We start from the raw sequence: 26968 nt of genomic DNA, 5'->3' as shown, positions 1-26968 counted from the left end.
TAAGAGAATGCACAAAGAGCATACGACACGGTCTTCAGATTCACGGATCTTCGGCCCCAAATGTACCAAGTCACAAATGCCGACGAGACAACAAGGAGCAACAGAAAAACATCCCTGACCGGGCAGAGCACAGGGCAATAATATTAATATTATTATTAATAAAGTGTGGGAACTGCTGTGGGGCGAGGCGGGAAGAGAACAATCTAGCTGTAAAAACAGGGTAGATTACTGCTGTGATTTTGGTTAACAGCGATGGCTGCTAACCAAAAGGTCGGCAGTTCGAATCCGCCAGCCGCTCCTTGGAAACCCTGTGGGGCAGTTCTGCTCTGTCCCATAGGGTTGCTATGAGTTGGAATCGACTCAACAGCAATGGTTTTTTGGGGTTTTGGAGGTGCATGGTATTTCTTTTCTGATAAACGACATTCAAGTTGCTTTTCTTATGAAACGTTTTACCTGCCACCAGCCAAAATAACCCAATCTTATAAGAACACCCAGCGAAGCAGTATCTTCCTTTTAAAAGGCATATATACTTGAAACTTTAACTCTAGGAATTAAGCCATTTTTAGTATATGCTAAATTTTAAACCTGATCGAACACAAGCAGGACTCAAAATCCATATGGTCTGTTCTAGTAGAGCGAACAGCTCTGAGTTCAGCAGCTGGTTTATTCAAACAAGATAATCAGTTCCCTTGACTTATTGAGAACATACTTCAAATATTTAGTTTCTCAGTTCAAAGTGTTTCTGCTGCAGTGTGGCGCATTTCTGTATCAGCATGATAAACTGCAACAATGAATTTATGGTGCAAATGTTTGAATTCTGAGGAATGCATTTTACTGTTTTGTTTTGTTTAAAGACTGCTGGTTCCATGGGCTGTTTGAAGAATAAGAGGGTCACTGCACCGCCAGGAAGCACCACGGCAGCATGGGACACTGGTATGAAGGTGTGTGGGGGGATGTATTTGCTTCCTTACCCTCTCTTCTTACCAAACTCACTAGTTCAAGGCACAGAATTATGATGCGTTTAGAGATTACTTTTCCAGTAATTTTGCGATTAGATCAAATTCATGACATGTCAGTTTTTTAATATGTCATACTGAAATATATAATAAATACAAATTATTTCAAGGAAAGGACAAACTGACAAAAGTAACAAGAGTCTGTGTCAGTTTTCTCAAGCTGGGGGTATATGGTTATGGCACCAAGACACTTGAAAATTCTTTGGACTGTAGGAAGAGATGGAAATGCAGTAGGAGTGATTAACAATGGGAAATGTTTTCGTCTTGTTTTTTTTCCAACTTTCTCTTCCAGACACTCAAATATAAAATAAATGTAAAAAACAAAAACAAACAAACAAAAAAACTCTACCAGGGCTGTAGGGATAGTCAGAGAAAGGAAACGGCCGCATCACCAGAGAAAGTTTTAAAATAACAAAATTACCATTTTGCTTGAAACCCCAATTTATCACAAATCACTGGATTTCACGTTACTAAAAGCATCAATACAAAGCCAGTTTATCTTCTGATGGAAAAATAACATGTTATTTAGCTGTACAGAAATACGTAAGTGTACCAACACCTCTAGACAAGGGTCTCCCTCTTTGCAGAATTATAGTGGGCAATACATACCATACTTGAACTTCTGGAAAACCAGAATTATTTGAAAGCTATATGATGAGTGAAGAGGTAAAAGTGTGAAAAATATTATTTGGATTTTCCAAACAAATAAAAAGTTTAAGCCCAGAAGAAAGGGTTTCCAACACTTTTGAGAGGGGGTACTTTTCATTTTACATAGTTTACGTGTGAGTCAAGGAGCAGAAGATTTGATGCGAAGAGAAAGGAGGAAAGAGGAGATACAGGAGGCTTGGTTACAGACATCTACCAAGTAAGGCTTAAAACCTTCAACAAGTAAGGCTTAAAACCTTCAACTGTTGACTGAGGTGAAGACCCTTACCTTCAAAGCTACTAGCTCAGTTGCTCATTCTTCCATTTGTCCATTCATTCATTTATTAATTTATTCACACAACCAATCAACATATGTACTGGGTATCTACTGGGTGCCAAAAATATAAACGTAGTCCTTGGTTTTTGGTTGTTTTTTTTTTTTAAAGAATCATATTCTGCTTGGTGAGCAAGACCTCAAAATAAACAAATGTGCTACAATATAACTGTTATGTGATAAGTATGTACAAAGTACCCTCGGAAAAAATACTTTTTCTAAAACACTGTGAGGCCTAGAAGAAAATGGACAAAGAGTAATGAGTAACATCAATGAATGGGAAGGCATGAAGATTTGTTAATAACAAGTACATATTATATTATAGTCTATTATAGCATAATACGTTCAGACTTATATTAAAACTAGTCATATTATATCCAGTCTACTATTACCATTAAGGCCAAAAAAATTCAGACAGGAAAAAAACATTCTTTTCCTTATCTAATGAAGAAAATAAACACCAGTTATTTTTTCTCATAGCACCTTCCTCTTCTGTTTCTCTCACTCACCACAACTGATAAATATATTTATTTACATATGCATTTTTATTTTTTTACTGTACTTTAGATGAAGGTTTACAGAGCAAATTAGTTCCTCATTAAATATGTAATACACATATTGTTTTGTGACATTGGTTGCCAACCCCATGACATGTCAACATTCCCCCCTTCTCGACCTTGGGTTCTCCATTACCAGCTTTCCTGTTCCCTCCAGCCTTCTTGTCCTTGCCCCTGGGCTGGTGTGCCCCTTTAGTCTCGTTACATATTCATTTTTAATTTCTATCTCTCTTGCTAGACTGTGAACTCCATGGAGGCAGGAGCCATGCCTATGTTCTTCAAAATTGTGTCCCCAGCATCTACCATAGAATCTAGCCATAGCAGGAGCTCAACTATCTGTGGGGAGTACAAACAACCCTGAACATCATGGAAAACACTGGGAAAAAAATGCCCTAAGAGATGAGATGGCAGTACCATCATTCTGGATACTCCATGGTAGAAGGCAGGTCAACAGGTAGATGAGCACTGTCTGAAGCCCTAGGTAAGAAGGAATCAGAGGGTGCTAATGGCATCCATGGGGGAGAGTGCCATGGCCAAGAGCAATGTCATTCATGAGTGCAGGAAAGGTGTGATGAATTTGGCCTCATTGGCTGGATCTTTCTGATGGGTTGGGCTTCCTTTTGACTTACCTTTCATTCCTGGAGGACCTGGTGACCCTGGATTCCCCATGAGGCCTCTTGGTCCAGGGTCCCCTGTTTCTCCTGGATGTCCCCTCAGCCCAGTCACCCCTCGATCACCTGAGGATGACAGGGGTGTTTTTCAGACAACCAGATGATATGAGTTACATTAACTGAGAAAACATCTGTGCTCTTTATATGTGGGTAACTGGGAACATTGTTTCATTACTCTCTCTTCCTAGATCTTTAATTCTGAGGAAAAAATACACTTAACCTTAGGAGAAGAAAACAGACTTCTCACAAGTTGCCAATTATGGTTTTTAACAGTCCCTTTATTCTGAATGGGCCGAAAGGGGATTCATTGTGCCATATATATATGCTATTTGCCTCATGTCTAAAAGAGAAAAGAAAAACCAGCATACCAAATGGCTGGTGAAATGAGGAGGGCTGGAATACCTGGCACCATGTTAGACACTTGGCAGGTGTTTTCTTAGTTGACTCCTAATCCACTGGGATGGGACTAGATTCATTCTACACGTGAGGAGAAGGTAAGTTTAAGTGACCTGCCCAAAATCACAGTCTAAGAAATGAGAAAGTAGATCTGAATCCAAGACTGTGTAAGTGAAGGCTGCCTCTTTCCAAAACACCAAGAGATACATGAGTACCCAGGCAGTGTCCAGACTTTCTTTCAAAGTACCTGGACACCCTGGTGGTCCGGAGGAGCCTGGCAGTCCTGGCCTTCCAGGTGGTCCTCTGGGCCCTTGAACACCAGGCAAGCCCTGCTCTCCGGGGACTCCGAAGTGCCCTAAAGAAAGAAGGATCAAACATCTGAGTAGTTGTAGATGGCTCTTTGAGACGGTGAACCAAAGAAAAGGTCTACTTTAGCTCTCGCTATTCTTTTTTTTCTTACTTTTTTATATTTAAAATTTTTAATAACATTAAGGAAAAAACTGAAAAGAAAACATCTATAATCCCACCACCTTAACACAATTTTCCATAAATACATGTGCAAATAGTACCAGTTTATATTCTGATGTTTCAATTAGCACTGTATCATAATTTTCCAAGTTTGTCATCGTTTTCCTAATTAGCATTTTTAAATGACTGGCTGACAGCTTACTGAGTTAATCTTAATTGAATTAATCTAATTTTCTCCTACTACTGGCCATTTAAGCTGTTTCTAGCTCTTTGCTTTATGCATAATGATCTTTATAAGTCTTTAATTTTTTTCTCCTATTAAATTATTTCCTTGGGAAAAAACCCCTAGGAGTAGAATTTCTAGGTAAAATAGTATGATATTTTGGTTCTTTTTTTTTTTTATAGAGTTTAAAATGCTGAAGTAAATCACAGACATCATGGAATTCTATCCATAAATACTTCAGGCGGTACGTCTGAAAATAAGAACACTTTCCTACATTGCCAAAATAACAGTATCACAGCCAACAAAATTAATAACAATCTCTTAATATCATCTAATACTCAGTCCACATTCAAATGTCTCCAACAGTCCCCTCAATGTTCTCACAACTGATTTGTCCACACTGGGCTCCATTCCAGAGCCATACATTGCATCTGGTGATACAGCCCTTCAATTTTTAAACATCGAAAACTGTCCCTTTCTCATAGCATTGACTTGCTGAAGAGAATCTGTCAGTGGTTCTTTGGTCATCTAGAACAGGCCATTCAGGATTTTGGTTCTTGACAAGCTGCTAAATGTTTTGGAGTAAACGCTGTACCAACTCACAGCCCCAAATGCAACCCACTCACAATTCCATGATCACAACTTCGAAAACATTCTATGTTTTCATTGAGGATGTTTTAGTTGGCTGGCTTGTTTTTGTTAATTTGGGATAAAATCAAACATACTTTTAATTGCATTTTCTTGATTATTAGAGAGGATAACTATTTTCCCCACGTGTTTATTTACCATTTGTGATTTTAATACAATTCATGTTTGTAGGATAAATCAATAATCTGTGTTGAAAAGGACTGGTTGAATCGGCAAATAAAATACATAGCTCTGCTCCTGTTAAGGGTAATGGAAAAATTTGGAAGCAGATAATGGTGATGGCTGAACAACATGATAAACTAAGTAATGTCACAGAATTGGACATGTGAAGAATGTTGAAATGACAAATGTTTTATTACATATATATTTACCACAATAAAAAAAATATGGCTCTGTGTTTACAAACCCAAGAGGAGTTGATTGAGGTGAAGACCCTTACCCTCAAAGCTACTAGCTTAGTTGCTCACTCTTCCATTTGTCCGTTCATTCATTTATTAATTTATTCATACAACCAACCAACATATGTATTGGGTTTCTACCCACAAACAGAAACTCTGTACCCATTTAGCAATAATTCTCTCTCCTCTCTCCCCCCAAACCCTGGTAACCTCTAAACTATATTCTGTATCTATGAAGTTGCCTACTTCAGATATTTCCTATAGTGGAATCATACAGTATTTGTCCTTCGGTGTCTCGCTTATTTCACTTAGCACAGTGTTTTCAATAAAGACCAAAGAATGGACGCCTTTGAATTATGGTGTTGGCAAAGAATATTGAATATACCATGGACTGCCAGAAGAATGAACACATCTGTCTTGGAAGAAGTACACCCTAAATGCTCCTTAGAAATGAGAATGGCGAGACTTTGTCAGGTACGTTGGACATGCTGTCAGGAGGGACCAGTCCCTGGAGAAGGACATCGTGCTTGGTAGAGGGTCAGGGAAAGAGAGGAAGACCCAAAATATTGTTTTATATTTATGACTAAAATATTAGATCAAAGGTCCCCATTTTGGACTACTTTCAGCTTCTAAAATGTTACTATCTTTAGGAGTTACATTAAAATAACAGAATGTGTGGAAATCTCTTAATGTTGTGCCAATTGATGACACTTAACAAGGGAAGTTGACTTTGAGCCACTATTTTTTCCTCTCTGAGACTTCTTATTCTGGTATTTATTAGGAAACACCAGAATACTGATCTCGAAAGTATTTTCCTTTCCAAACATACACCCAGGTTACATATTCCAGTTAAAGTATTATAGTATCTATGTAAATAGATTTGACCATGTCAGAAGTTAAAGACTGATATGAAAGAGGTGGGAAGAGAAATTTTTGCACACTTTGATAGCTTGTGTTTCTTTTGGGCTTTCATTTTAGTAATCTTATTGTATAAAAAGAATAAAATAAATTTTCCTATATTAGTTCTTCTCAGATATTTTTTTCCTCTTGTTATATGAAAAGAAACTTCAGTATTGCCAGAGAGGATTTTCAGGTAATACACAAAGTGTTAATATGACATGTTGTTGTTGTCACGTGCCCTCCAGTCAGTTCCAACTCATAGCGACCCTATGTACAACAGAACAAACACACACAGTCACTGCTGCAGCCACTGTGTCAATCCATCTCATTGAGGGTCTTCCCCTCTTTCGCTAACCCTATGCTTTACCAAGCATGGTGTCCTTCTCCAGGGACTGGTCCCTCCTGATAACATGTCCAAAGTATGTGAGACGAAGTCTTGCCATCCTCGCTTCTAAGGAACATTCTGGATGTACTTCTTCCAAGACAGATTTGTTCATTCTTCTGGCAGTCCGTGGTATATTCAATATTCTTTGCCAACACCATAATTCAAAGGCATCAATTCTTCTTCGGTCTTCCTTACTCATTGTCCAGCTTTCACATGCATATGAGGTGATTGAAAATACCATGGCTTGGGTCAGGTGCACTTTAGCCCTCAAGGTGACATCTTTGCTTTTTAACACTTTAAAGATGACTTTTGCAACAGATTTGCCCAATGCAATACATCGTTTGATTTCTTGACTGCTGCTTCCACGGGTGTTGACGGTGGACCCCAGTCAAATGAAATCCTTGACAACTTCAATCTTTTCTCCGTTTATCATGATGTTGCCTATTGGTTCAGTTGTGACAATTTTTGTTTTCTTTATATTGAGGTATAATCCACACTGAAGGCTGTGGTCTTTGGTCTTCATCGGTAAGCGCTTCAAGTCCTCTTCCTTTTCATTAAGCAAGATTGTGTCACCTGCATATTGCAGATTGTTAGTCTTCCTCCAATCTTGATGCTGCGTTCTTCTTCATACAGTCCAGCTTCTCGCATTATTTGCTCAGCACAAAGACTGAATAAAAATGGTGAAAGTATGCAACCCTGACATACACCTTTTCTGAGTTTAAACCGTGAAGTATCCCCTTGTGCTGTTTGAATAACTGCCTCTTGTCTATGTACTGGTTCCGCATAAGCAGAATTAAAGGTTCTGGAATTCCCACTCTTCACAATGTTATCGATAATTTGTTATGATCCACACAGTTGAATGCTTTTGCATAGTCAATAAAACACAGGTAAACGTTTTTCTGATAGTCTCTGCTTTCAGCCAAGATCCATCCATCTGACATCAGCTATGATATCCCTCATTCCACGTCATCTTCTGAATCCAGCTTGAATTTCTGGCAGTTCCCTGTCGACGTACAGCTGCAACTATTTTTGAAATTATCTTCAGAGAAATTTTACTTGCATGTGATAGTAATGATATTGTTTGATAATTTCCACATTCCATTGGATCAACTTTCTGTGGAATGTGTACCAATATGGATCTCTTCCAGTCAGTTGGCCAGGTAGCTGTCTTCCAAATTTCTTGGTATAGACGAATGAGTGCTTCCAGCATTTGCATCTGTTCGTTGAAACATCTCAATTGGAATTCCATCCATTCCTGGAGCCGTTTTTCAACAATGCTTTCAGTGCAGGTTGGAGTTCTTCCTTCAACACCATCAGTTCTCGATCATATGCTACCTCCTGAAATGGCTGAATGTCGACCAATTCTTTTTGGTACAGTGACTCTGTATATTCCTTCCATCTTCTTTTGATGCTTCCTGCATCGTTTAGTATTTTCTCTGTAGAATCCTTCAATACTGCAACTTGAAGCTTGAATTTTTTCTTCAGTTCTTTCAGCTTGAGAAATACCGAGTATGTTCTTTCCTTTTGGTTTTCTAACTCCGAAGTCTTTGCACATTTCATCATAATACTTTACTTTGTTTTCTCAAGCCTCCCTTTGAAATCTTCTGTTCAGCTCTTTTACTTCATCATTTCTTTCATTTGCTTTAGCTGCTCTATGTTCAAGAACAAGTTTCAGAGTCTTTTCTGACATCCATTTGACATGAGACCCATCTAAATAAAAGCCTGATTTCTACTCTCTGTCAGCTGGATAATTTGGGCATATCTTATTTAATCAATCATCTCTGGATGGACACTTGTTCTAACCGTGCATTGGCTATGCCTGTGCACACATCTTCATACACTTGCTTGATTATTGACTTAAGATTCCCAGGAGTGAAATTACTGAGTCAAAAGGTATGCATATTTTAAAGATTAATGCATATTTCCATAGCATTGTCCAGAAAGTACTAATTTACATTCTCACCATTTTCTGACAGATAAACACATATGGGTGCAAACCAATATGGCAACCTGTCCTAAGACTGCTTTCCCTTCCAGCGGTCCCATTCTATTGGTTTGAACTCCAATTATTTTCCCTTCCCCTTTGAAGTATGCAGCTGTGTAAAGCACCAGCGCCTCCCTTCTGCTGTGGGCCATCTAATGTAGCAAGCCTCGGCCTGAACCAGAGGGCAGTAACTGACCAGTCCGACGTCATGATTTGGAATCGACTTGATGACAACTAACAATAACAACACATCACAATTATTTCTGAGGGATTCCACATTGTTTCTGACAAGCAAATACTGTTGATTTGAATGACTTACATTTATTGTTGGTGGTAAGATTTTATGTTTGTTTCTTTTAATTTTTAGTAACTTAGAGTGGATTTAGTAATATCTCGACCCCAACACTTCTCAAAAAAAACAAAACTTGTTGCTGTTGAGTCGATTCCGACTCACTGCATCCCTATAGGACAGAGTAGAACTGCCCCATAGGGTTTCAAACACTGTAATCTTTATGGAAAAGCACTGCCACATCTTTCTCCCGAGAAGCAGCTGGTGGATTCAAACCACCAATCTTTTGGATAGCAGCCGAGTACTTAACCACTGCGGGCCACAAGGGCTTCTGCCAGCACTTCTCACTTGCACTCAAACATGCTTTTCCAAGCAGGTGAGAAAGGGCCAGAATCACAACCTGAAGCTGTAGTCAGTGTGCATGGATAGCTATTACTAATGTCATGTTTTTGATTATGGAGATTGCAAAAACAGTCCAAATTTTCATTGTCTGCAATATTTATTTTCAATTTTGTCAAAATCTAGGCATGCCCTGGAAAGTTTATTGTGTTAACACCATCTGTCCTGTGAGTTGTTGTGGAAAAAAAGATTCAGAACCCCTGGGACATAATCCTGGTGTCTTTCTGGACCAGGAATGCTACTACAATGCTTATATATAATCCTCTACTGTGAATCGACTCAACAGCTTTGGCTTTGGTTTGTTTTTTTCCTGTGTATCTGAAAAGGCAAAAGAACAAAACAAAAAAAAAACCCCATTGTCATTGAGTTGATTTCGACTCATAGTGACCCTACAGGAGAGTAGAATTGCCCCCTATGGTTTCCAAGGAGCGGCTGGTGGATTCAAACTGCCTATCTTTTGGTTAGCAGCCAAGTTCCTAACCACTGTGCCATCAGGGCTCCTTAAAAGGCAAAAGAAGGAGAAAATACTGATATAATAATTGCCAGCTAGGAAGATAAAGGTAATTGTTTTCTATTTTTCTAATCTAATTTATTTATTTTTATTTTTTGGTTTAATGAGAAAAATATGTAGCTATACCTGGACATCCAAGGCTACCTGGATCACCCTTTGGACCAGGTGGACCAACCTGCCTTGCAGGATCACCTTTGTTTCCTGTAAGTGATAAAATGCACATAACATATTTAAGAAAATATAATTTGGTCTTATATAAGTGACTTAGTAACTTTAATGACATTTTTCTTTACAGTCTATCTTCAAATATTCCAGAAGAGGATTTTTTTTAAATACTTTTTTCCCTAAATAAGAACAAATGGAAACACAAATGCAAAACGTGATTCAAACACACAATTTTATAGGTTATAACAATCACAGAGACTACAGATCTTAAGTTTGAATTTTTAAGTCCCTAAAGAAGTTTCAAACTTAAGTTTTCATTAAAGAAACTACTTGGCTTTGAATGACTATACCCTTATGTTTTAGAAACACAAAGCAGAAATCGTCACTGCTTCAGCGACTGCAAACACATTTGAAGTTTCTGCTAGGAAGCTCAACTCAGTGTCTTTGCAAAACAAAATCACAAAAGCATACTTTATCAATGACTTTACAAGAGATGGCACTTTCAAAGGCCATTGTTTACAATGACTCTTACAGTCCCACAGAGCTGCTCAACTCTGCTGAATGATGCTTCCAGATACAAGGACGTACCTTATAGCTGGGAGCCAGTTTTAAATGGAGGACTCAAAGTGGAAGGGTGGGAAGGACAATAAAACAGGAAGGATTACAAGCTAATAAAAGAGAGAAGCTAGGCATGTTTTATAGTATCTGACAACAAACACCCTCTTCTAAGGAGTCCCACCCATATCGTATGGAAAAGTGTCTTCCACCTGAGACTACCCATAATCATGGCTAGTTGTTTAAGGGGAAGGAGTCTGACTGGAAAGTGGTCCATCCCAGGTTAAGCAGTCTTTTCTTGAGAAGCTGGAATAAAAAAATGAGAACTTGAAATCCTTGGCTACTGGGGAAGAAACTAAAAGGATGTATCATGAGTTGCCCCGACACAGAGCAAGTTCGGGTGGGATCTAAACATTCAAGATCCAGAAAGGATAAAGAATACAGAGTGATGAAGCCAGTAGGTAGACAGGTGAGTAAAGAACAGAGCACAAAGAAAAGCAGATAAGTCTCAAGAAAGAAATCATGGGTTGTCCAAGCATTAGTTCCATTAGCCTTATGGTCTGGAAGAACTATGGCTCCTAGCTATGGGCTCCATGAGACATCTTTTACTCTAGGTATCTCGAGTGCATTTCAGTTTCTTGAAAACAAGGCCAAATACAATCATGAAGGAAATGAGAAGAGGTAGGTTTGTACTGTGAGAGAGGCAAAGGGACTATAATAAATTTATAAGTACAAAGAAGAGGAGTGAGTTCTGAACCCTGAAGCTATAACAATCATTAAAATCAAATATGAAAACTTCCTTATTTGTAACAATTTCTGAAGAAGTAATCTAGATTATTTTTTCTGAATATATAAGTATGCTCAGTTCATTTTTTTTACAGTAATTATCATATTATTTATAGAGTGTCTCTCAAAGTATAAAACATATATCACTGATGGTAAGGAAGAGGATTGTATGTGGCTCGTTAATAAGTATTTTATATTTTAAAGTTATTTATTTTAATAGATATTAAGATAAAATATAACTGCACATCAAACCTGTGAATTCACAGATAGTGACTAGGATGAGGCTAAGGTTAAAAAGGTGTTTTAAAGTAGAATTAAAGAAAAATATTAACCCAATGGTATACAAAGATAGTAAAAATACTGAAGATTTTATGCAAAGATTGCAATTTAAGAAATCTTGATTTTTGTTTATTTATTTGTTTCTTTGCTTGTCTGGAAAAAGAGTTAACAAAACCTCTCTTTCTCTAAGGACACTGTTGACCTTGGGTTAATTTTCTAGCCCTGTTTCCTTGGAAATCTAATAAAGGTAGGATGTCAGTCGTGTTACAAGGCAACATTGTTTTTAGCAAGAGGCAAACTAAGGCCCGTGGGACCAAATCCAGCCTGCAGCCTTTTTTGTAAATACAGTTTTATTGGAACACAGCAACACCCATTTCTTTACATGTTATCTATGGCTGCTTTCCTGCTACAACAGCACAGTTGAGTAGTCCCGATAGGACCATATGGCCTGCAAAGCATCTGCTGACCCTTGGCGTATGACCAGATTGTAAATTATGTCTGGCCTGGCAATTCTTTAAATGAACTACAGACATCTAGTGGGAAGTCATGGGTTTCGGCTTCTCTGTAATGACTTCTCTATAGTGACTTTTGTAACTGGGATTGTAAAAGCTATACCTCTGGAGTTGTCAGAAGACATACTGGCACATGAGGTGCATGGGGCTTCCAAGTCAAGGTGGACATGGCCCACCAATGTGGATCTCACCTCCTTGCACCTGAGCTGTCACTTAGGGGGCTGCAGCACTAACTGGACTGCTGCAAGTCTTCCCACTAAAGAGGAAGACTTGATGTGCCCAGTTGGCATGCCTTTCCTATCTGATACCCTTCAATCTAAGTGACAAGTGTGGACAACTTGAGTTTTGAGTGTTTGACTGTCTAGTAGAGTCTAAGAAGAACCTCTTGGACATTGCAGTTTGTTTTATATACTTTGCTTTTAAAGCTTGCTCACAACAGTACAAACACAACACAGAGGACTACGCTCTTGACAGATGGCAGCTGTATTTCCAAATCATACCTTTAGGTCCTCTCCCTCCATCAATCCCTGAAAATCCAGGGGGGCCTGGAGAACCTGGATCACCCTGATAGTTGAATGAAACAGAAGTGAGACTTTATTGGGTTCCACATATAAATGGCATATACACGACATGGCCCAAGAATGATTTTCTTAACCAATTTAGTTTTCATGATTTTCAGTGGTAAAGAAAATTGCAAGCACAATGCAAGCATACTACTACATGTGTTTAGTTTTCAAAAATAATTAAACCCCTCCAGAAAGAGATGTAAATACTAACAGGTGTTCTCTACACTTGATTGCAAAACAGTAACTGCATTGCATAACTTGAATTTTAAGTTTTGAATACACAAGTTGATACTAAACAGAATATTATTAGAAGTCATATATAATACTAAAAATTTTAAAATCCATTTCATTACAAAAAATGGGTATCAAATTATATGATGCATTTTCCAGAAGGACAATTTAGGCCACTAAGTTCATTGTACCTCCTGGCTTCTCAAGCGATATTTTACTCATGATTACAAACACCAATGGTATTTACAGTGAAACCTATGATATCTGCCATCAGATAGGAAGGCTTAGAAGCCAACGCTTAGAAATGATGTGGGTCATTTTCTAGGACAGCTTTTCATCCTGGTAATCAGCAGTCATGAGGCAAGTCTCTACTGAGTTGTTCAAACCAGGCTGGGAGGTAGTACATGAAATATGTGAAAGCTTGATCATCTGTACCAGGACAAACAGACCTGAGCACTGGTCAGAAATTTCAGTTACACCATGGCCTTCCAGAAGGTTCCATTTTCCCCTTGTCCTACCACTTATATTTTAATTAGTGAAAGGGCAATGATGGACACTGGTTAATTATGACTCATTATGGGATCCCAAGGGCAGAAAGGTTTTATTATTTCCTCCCTCCCAAAGCAGCAGTCACTTACCTGGTCACCTGGAAATCCTGGAAAACCAATGATCCCTCTTAGGCCAGGTAAGCCTGGAGGTCCTTGGGGTCCAGGAAGCCCTGGCTGTCCATTTCTACCAGGCTCTCCACTGTGAAATCCAGGTGGTCCTTGTCTTCCTGGTTCTCCTCGTCTCCCTTGCATCCCTGGACTTCCTTTATCACCTGATGAGGTTGGAAGTATTATAAAGCTCCTCACTGAAATCCTGGGCAATAGTTAGGCTGGGACACTTTGTTCTATTTTTAGAAGGTGAAGCTCAAGGTATGGAGAGCCCTAATTCCAAGCCTGGGTTGCATTGTCCGTGTACCGACTCAGGCCCATCAGAGGTAGTGGGGAGGTACAGGAATCATTTGATCCAATACTCTCATTTTACAAACAAGGAAGAACATACCCACCCAAAGAAGTTAAAACATGTGTCCCCTAACAGCTAGTTAAGGAGAGAGGCAAGACAAGAACCCAGGTTTCATGGAGATTAAGTCTGAACTTCAAGAGAATACAAATGTTGTCAAAATTCTGGCTACTTGGTGTTTCTGAGGACCAGCAACATAGGCAAGGGAACTTGGTAAAAAGGAAGTCTCCAGCTTGCTCCAGAGCTGCTGAATCAGAATCTGCATTTTAATATGTTCCTTGGTGATTCTTATGTACATTAAAGTTTCAGAAGCATTGGTTGAAATGACTTGGACAGTTATTGTGCTATTGACTCTTGGTTTTACCACAACTTTCAGGAATGGAGCCCTGTTGGTGCAATGGTTAAGAGCTCAGCTGCTAACCAAAAGGTCAGCAGTTCAAATCCACCAACTGTTCCTTGAAATCTCTAGGAGGCAGTTCTTCTCTGTCCTATAGGGTCACTATGAGTCAGAATTGAGCTCTGGTGGCACAGCAGTTAAGAGTTTGGCTGCTAATCAAAAGGTTGGCAGTTTGAATCCACCAGCCACTCCTTGGAAACCCTATGGGGTGGTTCTACTCTGTCCTATAGGGTCGCTATGAGTCAGAATCGACTCAATGGCAACGGGTTTGGTTTTGGTACCAGAAATAGAGGTGGAGGGTACTTGAAACTTGGGACCTGAGTATTGGTTCTCATTTGGAATGTTCAAATCTATAAAATCATATGGACTTGAGCTAAGTTCTAGCATGGAAAAGTTAAAATCTACCACCAGGTTCGTTAGTGTATATTTATAGCTAAAAAATAAACTTTCCAAATCTCACTGTTCCTGGAAAAGTTGCCTAATACACATGCTTGCTGGAATTTTCTGTAAAGATGTCAGCTTATTTGATACGGTTAAAAACAATGGAAGTGTTTACCTTTTTCTCCTGGGAATCCAACATCTCCAGGGGGTCCAGGACCTCCTGCCTTCCCTTTTTTGGAAATTATAGTCACGTCTCCTTCATCTCCTGGAGGTCCTCTCTCTCCTTTAAGTATTAAATATTCACAAGCAAAACACACAGAAGCACACAAGATTCTTCTGTTACAGTAGTTCACTTGTGGTTTAGAAATCCCCATTTGACCTCCTGAAGTGTATTTATGTTTATGCACTACACAACATCAATATCATTACTGATTCCCGATGGAAGGGCTGTGCCTTTTACTTTCCTCTCCCCACTGTCCAGCCATGGGCCTGGTGTGCAGTGAGTGCTCAGTGAATGTTTGTGAAATTCAACCAAACTGGTATCAGGGTCTTCAGTGAGTTAAGACAGGCCTGAAAAGTCTAAAAAAATGTCTCTTTACCCTGTGAAATTTGAACTGTTCATCTCATATGTCTCAATTCCGTATCTTCTGCCTCTTAGTGGAACACTAAAAGAACAGGAAAAAAAATCCCCACGTGGTGCAGATGATTTGTGCTCAACTACTAACCTATAGGTTGGGAGTTCAAACCCACCCAGCAGTGCTGCAGAAGAAAGACCTAGCAATCTGCTAAAAAAAAAAAAAAAAAAAAAAACCTCCAAAGAGCATTTCTACTCTGTAACACATGGGGTTTCCATGAATTGAAATCAACTCTATGGCAACAGGTTTGGTTTTGTATTTTTTTTTTTTAAAGAACAGACACTTAACTATCTCAGCTTAGTTCACCACAGAGACTTCCAAAATGGTAGAAAGCATGCAAAATACAGTACGTATATTTCTGACTTTCCTAAGCACTGTCCAGTCATAGCAGTTTGCTGGAGTGGGTTTGTACCAGGTTGGCAAGAGTCAATTATTAACAATTCAAGAATTTTGTGAGCCAGTTGTTAAACCACTGGTAGCTTGCAATCAGCCACGGTGGGAGTATTTACACCACGGAAAGCAGCAAGTGCTACAAGTCATGGCTGTTGTTTTTGGAGAACTAGTACAACCAGAATGCTCCTTAGAAGGAAGGATGGCAAGACTACGTCTTACATACTTTGGACATGTTGTCAAGAGGGATCAGTTCCCGGAGAAGGACGTTATGCTTGGTAAAGTACAGGGCCAGCGAAAAAGAGGAAGAACCTCAACAAGATGGATTGACACAGTGGCTGCAACAATCGGCTCAAGCATAACGATTGTGAGCATGGCTCAGGACCAGGCAGCGTTCGGTTCTGTGGTGCAGAGGGTCACTATGAGTCGGAACTGACTTGACGGCACCTAACAACAACAACAGTTTACCAGTACATCGCTTGCATGAACCCAATCCTTTATTGTTATGTTGTTTTTATTGGGATGGTGGTGTAGTAGGTTCCTACTACCTGCGCAAATGGTATTCACTCAACTAATAGCCTAAAGGTTGGCAGTTTGAACCTACCCAGCACCACTGGGGAATACAGGAATGGCAATCTGTTTCCATAAAAATTATTATAGCCAAGAAAACTCTATGGAGAAGTTCTACTCTGTAACACATGGAGTCTCCACGAGTCCAAACTGACTCGACGGCAACAGGTTGTGGTTTGGTCAGTGGTATAGCAGCATAATAACACAGCAAAACATTCCTCATCTAAGTTAGTAAAGAACAGCTCTTTGATTCCTTGATTCTACATAAATAATTTAGTGGTTAGTAAAACAAAAAATAATAGTAGAATCAACTGACTAAGAAGCAAAAGTAATTTGAATTAAATATGAGGTTATTTTTCCAAAGATCTTTAAGGGCCAAAGCCTTGTTTCTAAAAGTCATCAAGAGTTCGTTCTCAACACGGGACATAAAATGTTACTTTCACTCACTGAAGCCTTGAGGCTAAGAGGTAAAAGTAAACATTTAATAGGAATGGGCAAAGAACATTTACGTCTATTGTATTTTTCTTTTTTTTTTTTATAGTAATGGAATCCTTTTTTTATATGAAGCTTGGGGGAAACCCAATTCATGCCCCCGATGAAAGTAGACTCATTTAAGTTCAGGGCTGAGTGTAGATTATAGCCATGGACCAACAATAGCTTCACCACCTGTTTTTTATGATCCAGGAGTTAAGAATGATATGTACGCTTTTTAATGGTTGAGGGAAAAAAGATCGAAACAAGAATAGTTATTTCATGACACATGAAATACAAATTTCAGGGTCCATAAAATAATTTTATTGGAACGCAGCTACGTTCATTGGTTGACGTGCTATCTACATAAACTGGTTGGCTGCCTTCCTGCTGCAGCAGCTGAGTTGAGTAGGTGCGACAGAGACCACAGGGCCTCCCAAGCCTAAAATATTTATTATTTGGAACTTTACAGAAAAAGTTTGCCAACGCCTGTTCTAATTTAAGTAACAGTTGGGGGCCAGGAGCCCTGCCTGTACTCTCTTGCCAACAGGTGGGAAGGTTCCCTGAAACCCAATCACCACCAATCAAAGCATTAAGAGCCACTTGTTAATGTTTTTTCTATTAATAGAGTTATTCACATGCCATACTTAAATGCAAGAGGGCTGCAAGGTACGGAAAATAAAAAGACATTTGTTTACAATTCTAAAACAAATGCTGTGGAACCAAAAGGAAGAGGAACGCAAGCAACAGGATAGTTCCATTTTATTTTTCATATTTATAGGTTCAAATGTTTAAAGGTTCAATTAAATCTCCAAAACAAACAAATTGCACTTCACTGTGTTGTTAAATGTATTTACCTTTGGCACCTCTCGTTCCCTGGTCTCCCAGAAGACCAGGCCAACCTTTCTCTCCGTGTTCTCCCTTTCTGCCAGGTCGTCCCTCTGGGCCAGGCTTTCCTCTCTCCCCCGGAAAACCAGGGACACCAGGCAGACCCTGAGGTCCTGAGAAAAGACAACATGGGTTTTTAGGGAAACGTTTGGAAGGCTATGGTGGTTACTCTATCTGCGTTTCTGGCAGTCCACTTTGAGATGCAAGCTCCTACCTAACTCAGAGTTTGTATTGAAGGTCAACAGCGTTATCAACCTCACTGTTTAATAGCTCTACCCTCCCACTCAGTCTTTCTCAGTTTTCTACCCCATAGACCTGAAATGCAAGCCCTCAGTTTTCTGAGTCCTGATCCCATAATGCTTTAAGGGAACCAGGGGTGGAGGGTGGAGGGCCCATCCAAAGAGAAGGTACGTTAGCCCTGACCCTAGTACCTCATTTGTTCTAGCTACCCAGCCCTTTGAGCAGAAGCATTTATGGACTCTGTGAACCTAACATCCTCACCCCTTATCCCATTTACCTACACTAAAGCATTCTGCCACTGGAAATGACAACACAGAGGATAGAAGAAGAGACCGATATCAATAAGGGAAGGGCAAAGTCAGGCTAATGGACCAGTAAATTCCATTAGTATGGTCATACGCAACAGACTTCACTTGGCAGTGAATTTCAAGGTTATAAAATGGGGGAAGATAATGTAAACACATTACACACCCTGTGGGCCTGGAAGACCAGGTAGTCCATCATCCCCAGAAGGGCCTGAGATTCCTGGTGGTCCAGGGAGTCCCTCTGCACCTGGCCATCCTGGGACTCCGGAAAGACCCTTCATTCCAGCTGGTCCAGGAGGCCCTTCATCCCCTCGCTGTCCTTTCCAGCCTGGGGCACCTAAGAAAAACCACAGTGACGACAACACGTGAAGATTGAAACCTGGTTTCACACACAGGCAAGAAAAAAATATTCACAGTAGCTTAAAATATGTGTCTACGAGCACTAAAAACAATATTTGTGGGTTAAAATAATAGCAGCCACTTTTCATGAGTCTAAGCCAGCTGCCATTGAGTTGATTCCAACTCATGGTGCCCCCACGCGTGCAGAGTACAACTGTTCCATAGGGTTTTTAAGGCTGCGACCTTTCACAAGCACAGGACCAGGCCTGTCTTCCGAGGTGCCTCTGGGTAGGTTTGAACCACCAACCTTTCGGTTAGTAGTTGAGTGCTTAACTGACTGTGCCACTCAGGGATTCCCAGGGACAACCACAAATTAGACTCCATCAGTATAAGAACATATTTTTCTGGCCGTTATAGAGAGCAGGTATATTGATGAAGGGGCACTGAGTTTCCGTTTGGGGTGAAGTAAAACTTTTGGAAGTGGATAGTGGTGTCAGCAGCACAACATGCTAGACATAATTAATGTCATGGAATTGCATGCTTAAAAATGGTGAAAATGCAAACTTTTATTATGTATATTCTACCACAATAAAATTTTAAAAAATATGCGTAAATCGCTTGAATAAATATTTACCGATAGCTTTTGAAAAATGGAACATGGATAGGGATGAAGAACAAAAATGTTGTATGTATTGTATGGAGAAAAAAAATAAACTCATAGAAGAAAATAACTTTCCAGGTGCTCCCTGAGGCTCTGGCTGACTGTTAATCGGTCAGACTGTTAACTGAGAAGAGGGAATTGCAGAAATTAGAGCAACACCATCCAGTATTATTGTTGCTAGAAATACGGCAGTAGTGACAGGTTTTGTCCCCATCTTGTGTTGATCCTACGTGAGTACATATTCCTGTGTTTGGATAAAAAGTGATAGGATTTAAATAGCAGAGCTGACAATCTGAAGAGCTGACAATCTGAAGGGTGAAATGGAGATCAAATCGAAAATAGTCCACTGGCACCTGGTGTAGGGAGACATTCTATGGGTCTCCCATGCTCCTACATGTCTCTCTGGGAATGCCAAGAAAGCAAGATCCTGACTACTCTTTCCACTTGTCAGTCTGAAGTCTGTGGTGCCTTGGGTGTTTCTGTGTTGCTGGAAGCTATGCCACCAGTATTTCAAATACCAGCAGTCACCCATGGTGGACAGGTTTCAGTGGAGCTTCCAGAACAAGACAGACAAGGAAGATAAGCCTGGTGATCTACTGAAAATTAGCCAATGAAAACCCTATGGATCACAACAGAATATTGTCCAATAGAGTGCTAGAAGATAAGCCACCTAGGTTTCAAGGCACTCAAAATACACAGTAGCCACAACAATGGATTTGAGCATACCAATGATAGCGAAGATGGCACAGATCAGGCAACATTTTTTTCATGAGTTGGAGTTGACTTAATAGCAACTAACCACAACAACAAGTGCTGCTATGCCACTTTGTTTTATATGTTGCTGTAAAAAAAAATTAGCATGGAGTATTGACGACAATGCCTCGCAGAGGGGAGGGACCCCTTGGCAAACACATTTAGAAGGCGCACGTTATTTGCGTAAAACACAGTACTCTTTATCTTGGCCATTTCTCAAGACAGACGAAAAGCAGGCTTTTTTGTAGGTGGCTATAATGCATTAGGTCCTCACCTAGCCCCACCGTAATTGCCCCCATGAGCAATGAAGGGTGACATGAGTGGGACTTGGGGGACACTGGGAGCTGACACAAACTAGCATGAAGCTCATGCTACTTGCTGGGCCGGGAGTAATAAAGTCCTTTGTCTCTGACCCAGGAGTCCTGCTTCTGCCAGTACTGACAAAACAGCAACAGACCAGCTGGTAATTTATAAGAAGAGTAAAATCCCAGGCCTTCCACAGTTCTGACACTTGTTGACACTTACCTGGACTACCTGGAGCCCCAGGAAGTCCTGGCTGCCCTGGTATCCCCGGAACACCTCTTTCACAGGAATGGGCAGGTGGGCCTGGGTTACCTGGAAACCCAGCACTTCCCTCTCTGCCTTTGGGACCCTTGAGGCCTGGAATTCCTGGAGTGCCAGCTGGCCCTGAAATGAGACAACACATTCACGACAATCATGACAGAAAACTATAGAGATAGCCTACAATAAATTGTTCATGCATATCAATACCAGATGAAAACATTGTGATCCTGGCTCAGTGCTCAGTGGAGTTAAGACTCTGAATGGATTTTCTCATCAGAGACTGTAGTGAGCTCCCAATGAATGAACCACGTATTGCTAAGTGAGGTCCTTGGTAAGGTTATGTGGACAATAAAGATGTTACCTATGCAAATCAAAACCCGTGTAGTTCTTTCTGATTTTAATTAACATCCAACTTTAGGGCAGGCTTTTTGCCAACTCTCTCTGATACTAACAAACCCAGTTTACACTGTATGAATTTTCACTTTGAAAGACATTTCCTCACTTGTATTCTTAAATGTATACTTACTGGAAAGACAGGGTCATAACAGCAAAAGAAATCTTAAAAGAGAAAACTAAAGCCCCATAATTTCATACCTTAACCTGGAAATCTATTATTTTTCCATATCTTCATTGTATTTTGGTTCAGATGTATACATTTAAAAAATAGTAACCAGTGTACATTCAGTTGTTGAATTATTTCATATTACATGTCAATCTGCAAATGTTTTCCATCTTGTTATTATCTTTACAAATAAGATTTTAATAGTTAATAGCTATGTCTCTACATGGCGCAGTAGTTAAGAGCTATGGCCACTAACCAAAAGGTCAGCAGTTCAAATCCACCAGCCACTCCTAGGAAACCCTATGGGGCAGTTCTACTCTGTCCTATAGGGTAGCAATGAGTCAGAATTGACTCGACGGCAACGGGATGTTTCTATACATAGATCCACACACAGTCAAAGGAATAATATATACACATATATATTTGTTTTCCTATTTAATCTTCTTTATTGTTTCTAATTGTTCCTCTAATGTGGATAAAATTACAAGATTATCTTCATGTCTATAACCTTCATCACTTCTATTAGGATGCATTTTCACAGTGGGGACTACTGGGTCAAAATTACTTTCATGGATTCATGTATTATCTCTTCATATTCCAATTAATTGTTCCTTTGTGTGTGAGTATTTTGACTTAGGGCAAGGATGGTGGCTTATTCCCCGCCCCCCACCCTGCTCCTGTTTGCCCCATAGTAGAGTAGATGCTGAATAAACGGTGGCCCATCCATTGTTATAAAAGAACCAGAACACTGTCAACATCTGGCCTGGGTCCCCATCTTGGTCACAATCACCAAGGTGCTTGTTAAAAGTGCAGACTTCTGGGCCTGCCCCAGAAGTAATGAATCAGAATTCCTGAGACTGGGGCCCAGACAACTGTGATTTTAATGTCCCCTCCCAGGCCCCAACCCAGGATGTACTTTAAGTACACTAAAATCTGAAAACTGTTGCTGTAGATCCTGAAGAATCCCTAGTATCTTTCAGGAAAGGATGTGACTTGGTTCCTGGGGCCATCTTCCCATCTCCAGAATCCCACTGCTTGCCTGCTGCCCCACTGGAATGAAAACCCTTCCGGCCTGTCACCTGCTCAAATATAGCTTATCCATTGGGGTTCAGCTTGTTCCCACATCTCCCACGAAGCTCCTGCTCATACTACTCCACCCTTTGGGGCTACTCCCCCTCTTACAACAGGTCCTGTTCACCTTCAACTTGGCTATGGCAGTGGACAAGTTACACCATCCAGCTCCCCCTGCTATTTACAGCAGCAACATACTGTCCTGACTTCAAAGTAGGAAGGGATCCAGGAGCTGCTGAATCCAACTGAGTTGACTTAGCCCCAGTGAGCAGCCCCGGATTTGAAAACAGCCCATAAAATATCAAGGCAACCCCTGGGGTGTAGGTTATTTTAAATGCAATCAGCACTTGGCTATGAGGGAAGACGCTTAGCTGAAAAATTTACATTCTAGATTTAACGCAAAATAGTCTAAACGTTCTTCAGTGACCTTTCCAGAATCGCTTTCCCAAACACACAGACAGCACGGGTCTCATACCTGCAGCCCCCGGATGACCTGGGTCACCTTGGGGGCCTTTCACCCCCGGCACTCCTGAAAGACCCCTCTTTCCTGGAGGTCCTGGGTGGCCGTACGCAGGGTCACCTGGGATTCCTTTCCGACCATCCACACCAGGTAAACTGGGAAGGCCTGGTGGCCCAACAGGGGAGGAGCCTTTTTCACCTTTAAAACCTGGGTCTCCCATGTCACCACGAAAACCTATTTAACAACAACAAAAATACACATTGTTAATAGTTAAACGTACGTGTATAGAGCCAATACAAATATAAGACTACTACCCTGATAAAAACACTTTTAAAAAAAATATAGGGGTACTTTCTAAAATTCTGAGTTTCTTAGTAGGTAGAGTGTGTAGGAAAATAAATTCTAACTTTGTATTTCCTATAAGCCAATAAAGCTTCCCTAATTGCTTACATTCTCTGGCAAACATTCTGTCTGAACTGAGCAATTTCTATAATATAACAGAGCAATAATGGCCTATAACTCATGCTTCAAGGTGGAAGGACTCTGGTAACTTATGAAATTATCATAACCTATGTTATTAAAGCACAGCTAAGGGCCTAATGTATCTAGAAAAACCATTTTCTCCATTATCCAGGGATCCTTGGCCATTTCCTCACTAAAGCATCAATTTTTAGAAGTATTTACAAGCTCCTGACATTCATTTCCCAAAGCAGGAAAAACGTTTCATTTACCAGGTGGACCTGGTATTTCAGATATTCCCGGTTTGCCACGTCGACCTTTTTGCCCATTAAAGCACCTTGGCCCAGGAGCACCCCGGGAACCTGGAAATCCGTTTGGACCTAAACAACATCAACAACAAAACACAAATCAAACGAGGACAAAGTGAGGTGATTTTCCCCCCAAAATCTGGTTAAATCTTTTAGAGTACTTTACTTCGCAGAAGTAAAGATGTTCATCTCCTGGTGTAAGTAATCATTTCATGAGTCATGTGTCCAAATGAAATGTTTTATATGCTAAGGTACTTTCTCAGAAGCTATACAGTAATGGGTTTTTCCTGTAAGTCTTTGGAATATACACTGCTATTCAAAGGAATTTTCTGGTAACTTCCCATGCTCAGTCTCTGTTATGGATTGAACTGTGTCCCCCAAAAGATATGTTGAAGTCCTAATCCCTGGTACCCACTGATGCAACTTTGTTTGGTAATAAGGTCTCTGAAGATGGTATCAGTTAAGATGAGGTCATGTTGGGAGTAGGTTTTTCTTCCTAGTCTGTCTTAATCTGGAAATTCCTAGTCTGGACGTTCTGCTGAAACCTGTTCAGCGTCATAGTAACACACAAGCCTCCACTGAGGAATGGGTGATGGCTGCTCATGAAGTGCACTGGCCAGGAATTGAACCCAGGTTTCCAGTATGGAAGGTGAGAATTCTACCACTGAACCACCAGTGCCTCTTATATGGTGACAATACCCAATGTTACAGAGGGCAATACACAGTTATTCATCATTCAATCTTTCAATACTTGTCATAGCTATGTAGGACAAAAAAGGAGCCTTGGTGGCACAAATGGTTAAGCACTCAGTTGTTAACTGAAAGGTTGGTGGTTCAGATCCACCCAGGGAATCTGCGGGAAACAGACCTAGTGATCTGCTCCTATAAAGATTACAGTCTAGAAGACCCTATGGGGCAGCTCTACTCTGTCACATGGAGTTGCTATGAGTTGGAATCGATTTTAAGTGAACTGTGAGACAATTAAGAAAAATTAGGCAAATCCCTTATTCAGATTTTGGGTTTAATTTAGCTAAAAAACAAACATTTAGTCCAAATAAAGCAGCTGCTTAAAAGTTCAATCAGGCATGCAAATATGTAGACATTTTTTCAGAATGCTTTTGGCCAGAAGTTTGGTTCTTGTGGAAAGCAGAACAGACTTATAACCAATAAACAAATACTCATCTTTCGTTCTTGGCACACAGGAAAAGAAAGTAGTCATAGTTTTAAAACTCTCAAAGGACAAACAGTTTAGCTGATAGGTGATCAAATCCAGGTAAATTCTGAGATATGAAAAACCTCTCCAGAGCGTGCTAAAACCAGTAGACTAGAGATTCAACTGTGAAATTACTGCAAATGTTGTTTCCGTATACTCCATCAAAACCTCGTAAGAATTCTAGAAATACCCTAATCAGTTAACTGAGGATTTGCTATTGCTGTATCTGTCTTGCCAGTTCTTTTTCTAGTGGAAATGTATAAGACAGTAACTTCTCACTGATCATACCTGGAGGTCCATCAAAACCTGGAGGGCCTGGCCTTCCTGGGTAGGTTATGTTACAAGGAATTGTATCACCTGGAATGAAAAAAAAAAAAAAGTGACATTCACACTGTTGATAGACCAACACGATGTGTCAATGAGAATAACCTTGCTCAAGATCTTTTTCATATGGTATACGTGGAAATCAAACGAAAAGAAAAATCCAAGTATCATTAGATTACATAAACTGTTTTTATACGGAATTTCTAGAAGAGCTGTCCTAAAATTTGAATTTCATCTGTCAGAACAGCTATAAATATAACAGAAATAAGAACAATACTGGTTCCAAGAAGCATCAGTTTTCAGACAGGAGAAAAAGTGATGTATTTATAGGCTCATGGATAGCTAATAGAATGGAGGCAGAAACTTCAATAAATGAAGAAATAGCTACAAGCACCCAGCACTAGGTTCAGAAGATCTGGGACCTAGTTGGGACTCGGGATATGGTACAAATGAGGAGGCTGGGAAAGATATTAATAAAAGCTACCATTTATTGAGAGCCTGCCTTGGAATAGGTGCTTCAAATATATTGTCTCTTGTTCTTCTAACAAACCTACAGTGTGGTTGTTATTATGCCCCTTTTTAAGTGGTGAAGAAAATAAGACAGCAAACTCCCTTCTAAAATTTAATGTTTCTCTTTTATAGTAGAAATAAATTCTTATAAGATATTATCAGAAAGCATGTGAGATAAATAAAAATAATTTGAGATTTTGATGGGTCCCAGACTATCATCTTAAACCTTATCAAATACCAGGCTACTTGCCTTTTTATGTTGTCAAAGCAAGAGTCATCTTTATTTTATTCTAAAATTCCACAATTAAGAATGTAGACCAAGGAATATAGATACAATCAAGAAAAGAAAATCTTAAATAAATTCCTTTTCCCATTTTCTTAAAAGTTTTCACAACAACAATTAAAAAATATGTATGTGGCTACAATAGAAGGTATGTATGCCTACATATATATAAATAGGTATATGTGTGTATATATGTGTAAATATATAGGTGTATCTGTAGGCATATGTATATATAGGTTTGTGTGTACTGCATATATATTCATATATATAATAAAGCTCATAGGGGGCACAACTATGGATACGTCTTAAACATAACCAAACTCCTCATAAGATTGGTTTTCTGGGTTTACAAGCTTAGGACCATCGTCTCATGGGACAACTCAGTCAGTTGGTAGAATATAGTTCATAAAGTTGCTGTTCTACACCCTAGTTTGGTGAGTAGCATCTGGGGTCTTACAAGCTTGTAAGCAGCCATCTAAGATACAACTATTGGTCTCTACTCATCTGGAACAAAAGAAAAAGAAGGAAATCATAAACTCAAAGAAAACTTTTCTGCAGGACTAATAGCCTTCAAGAACCATGGCCTCATCTACCCTGAGACCAGAAGAAATAGATGGTGCCCAGCTACCACTACTAACCATTTTGATTAGGGACACAATAGATAGATCCTGATAGAATGGGAGAAAAATATAGAATAATACTCAAATTCTTAAAAAGGCCAGACTTACTGGACCAATAGAGACTAGAGGAACTCCTGAGACAATTGCCCTGAGATACCCTTTAAACTTTGAACTGAAACTACTCCCAGAGGTCACCTTTCAGCTGAATGACAGATGGGCTAATAAACAGTATCTCCTGTGAGTACTGTGCTCCTTTAAGAAAAGCATCTATATGAGATCAAATGGTCCACCTTTACCCCAAAGAAAAGATGAGAAGGTACAGGGGTCAGGGAAATTAGATTAATGGAAATGGAACTACCAAAATGGAAATAATGAGAAAGTTGACACATTGTAAAAAATGTAACCAATGTCATTGAACAAGTTGTATGGAAATTGTTAAATGGGAACTGAATTTGCTGTGTAAACTTTCACCGAAAACACAACAAAATAATAAAAAAAAAAGTTTTCAGCTCTGTTCCTGCAAGTCACTTTATTGTTTGAATTGCACAGAACTGTCAGATATATTCAAAATCTCTTCTCCCAAAAATGCTTACACATATTTTTTTGTGGCTAATGATGTAAATTTAAATGAGAGACTGGTG

At 39.7% G+C, this 26968-nt stretch overlaps 1 protein-coding gene across 1 annotated transcript in view; it reads right to left on the bottom strand.

The window, feature by feature from the left end:
* The window catches only part of COL4A4 (collagen type IV alpha 4 chain), a 140876-nt gene that overhangs the window by 24031 nt on the left and 89877 nt on the right, over positions 1-26968 (bottom strand). Inside the window, exons 25-36 of the mRNA XM_023740119.1 lie at positions 24879-24947; positions 23342-23449; positions 22626-22844; positions 20479-20640; positions 18367-18537; positions 17625-17768; positions 14877-14984; positions 13557-13738; positions 12622-12685; positions 9951-10025; positions 3867-3974; positions 3182-3289 (exon numbers count right to left, since the gene is read on the bottom strand). Of these exons, the coding sequence (XP_023595887.1) occupies positions 3182-3289; positions 3867-3974; positions 9951-10025; positions 12622-12685; positions 13557-13738; positions 14877-14984; positions 17625-17768; positions 18367-18537; positions 20479-20640; positions 22626-22844; positions 23342-23449; positions 24879-24947 (1518 nt within the window). The remainder of the gene's footprint in view (positions 1-3181; positions 3290-3866; positions 3975-9950; positions 10026-12621; positions 12686-13556; positions 13739-14876; positions 14985-17624; positions 17769-18366; positions 18538-20478; positions 20641-22625; positions 22845-23341; positions 23450-24878; positions 24948-26968) is intronic.

The sequence above is a fragment of the Trichechus manatus genome, unplaced genomic scaffold (genome assembly GCF_000243295.1).
Source record: "Trichechus manatus latirostris isolate Lorelei unplaced genomic scaffold, TriManLat1.0 scaffold00147, whole genome shotgun sequence".
Taxonomy (NCBI): domain Eukaryota; kingdom Metazoa; phylum Chordata; class Mammalia; order Sirenia; family Trichechidae; genus Trichechus; species Trichechus manatus.
This window is presented reverse-complemented; position numbering and strand designations above follow the sequence as displayed.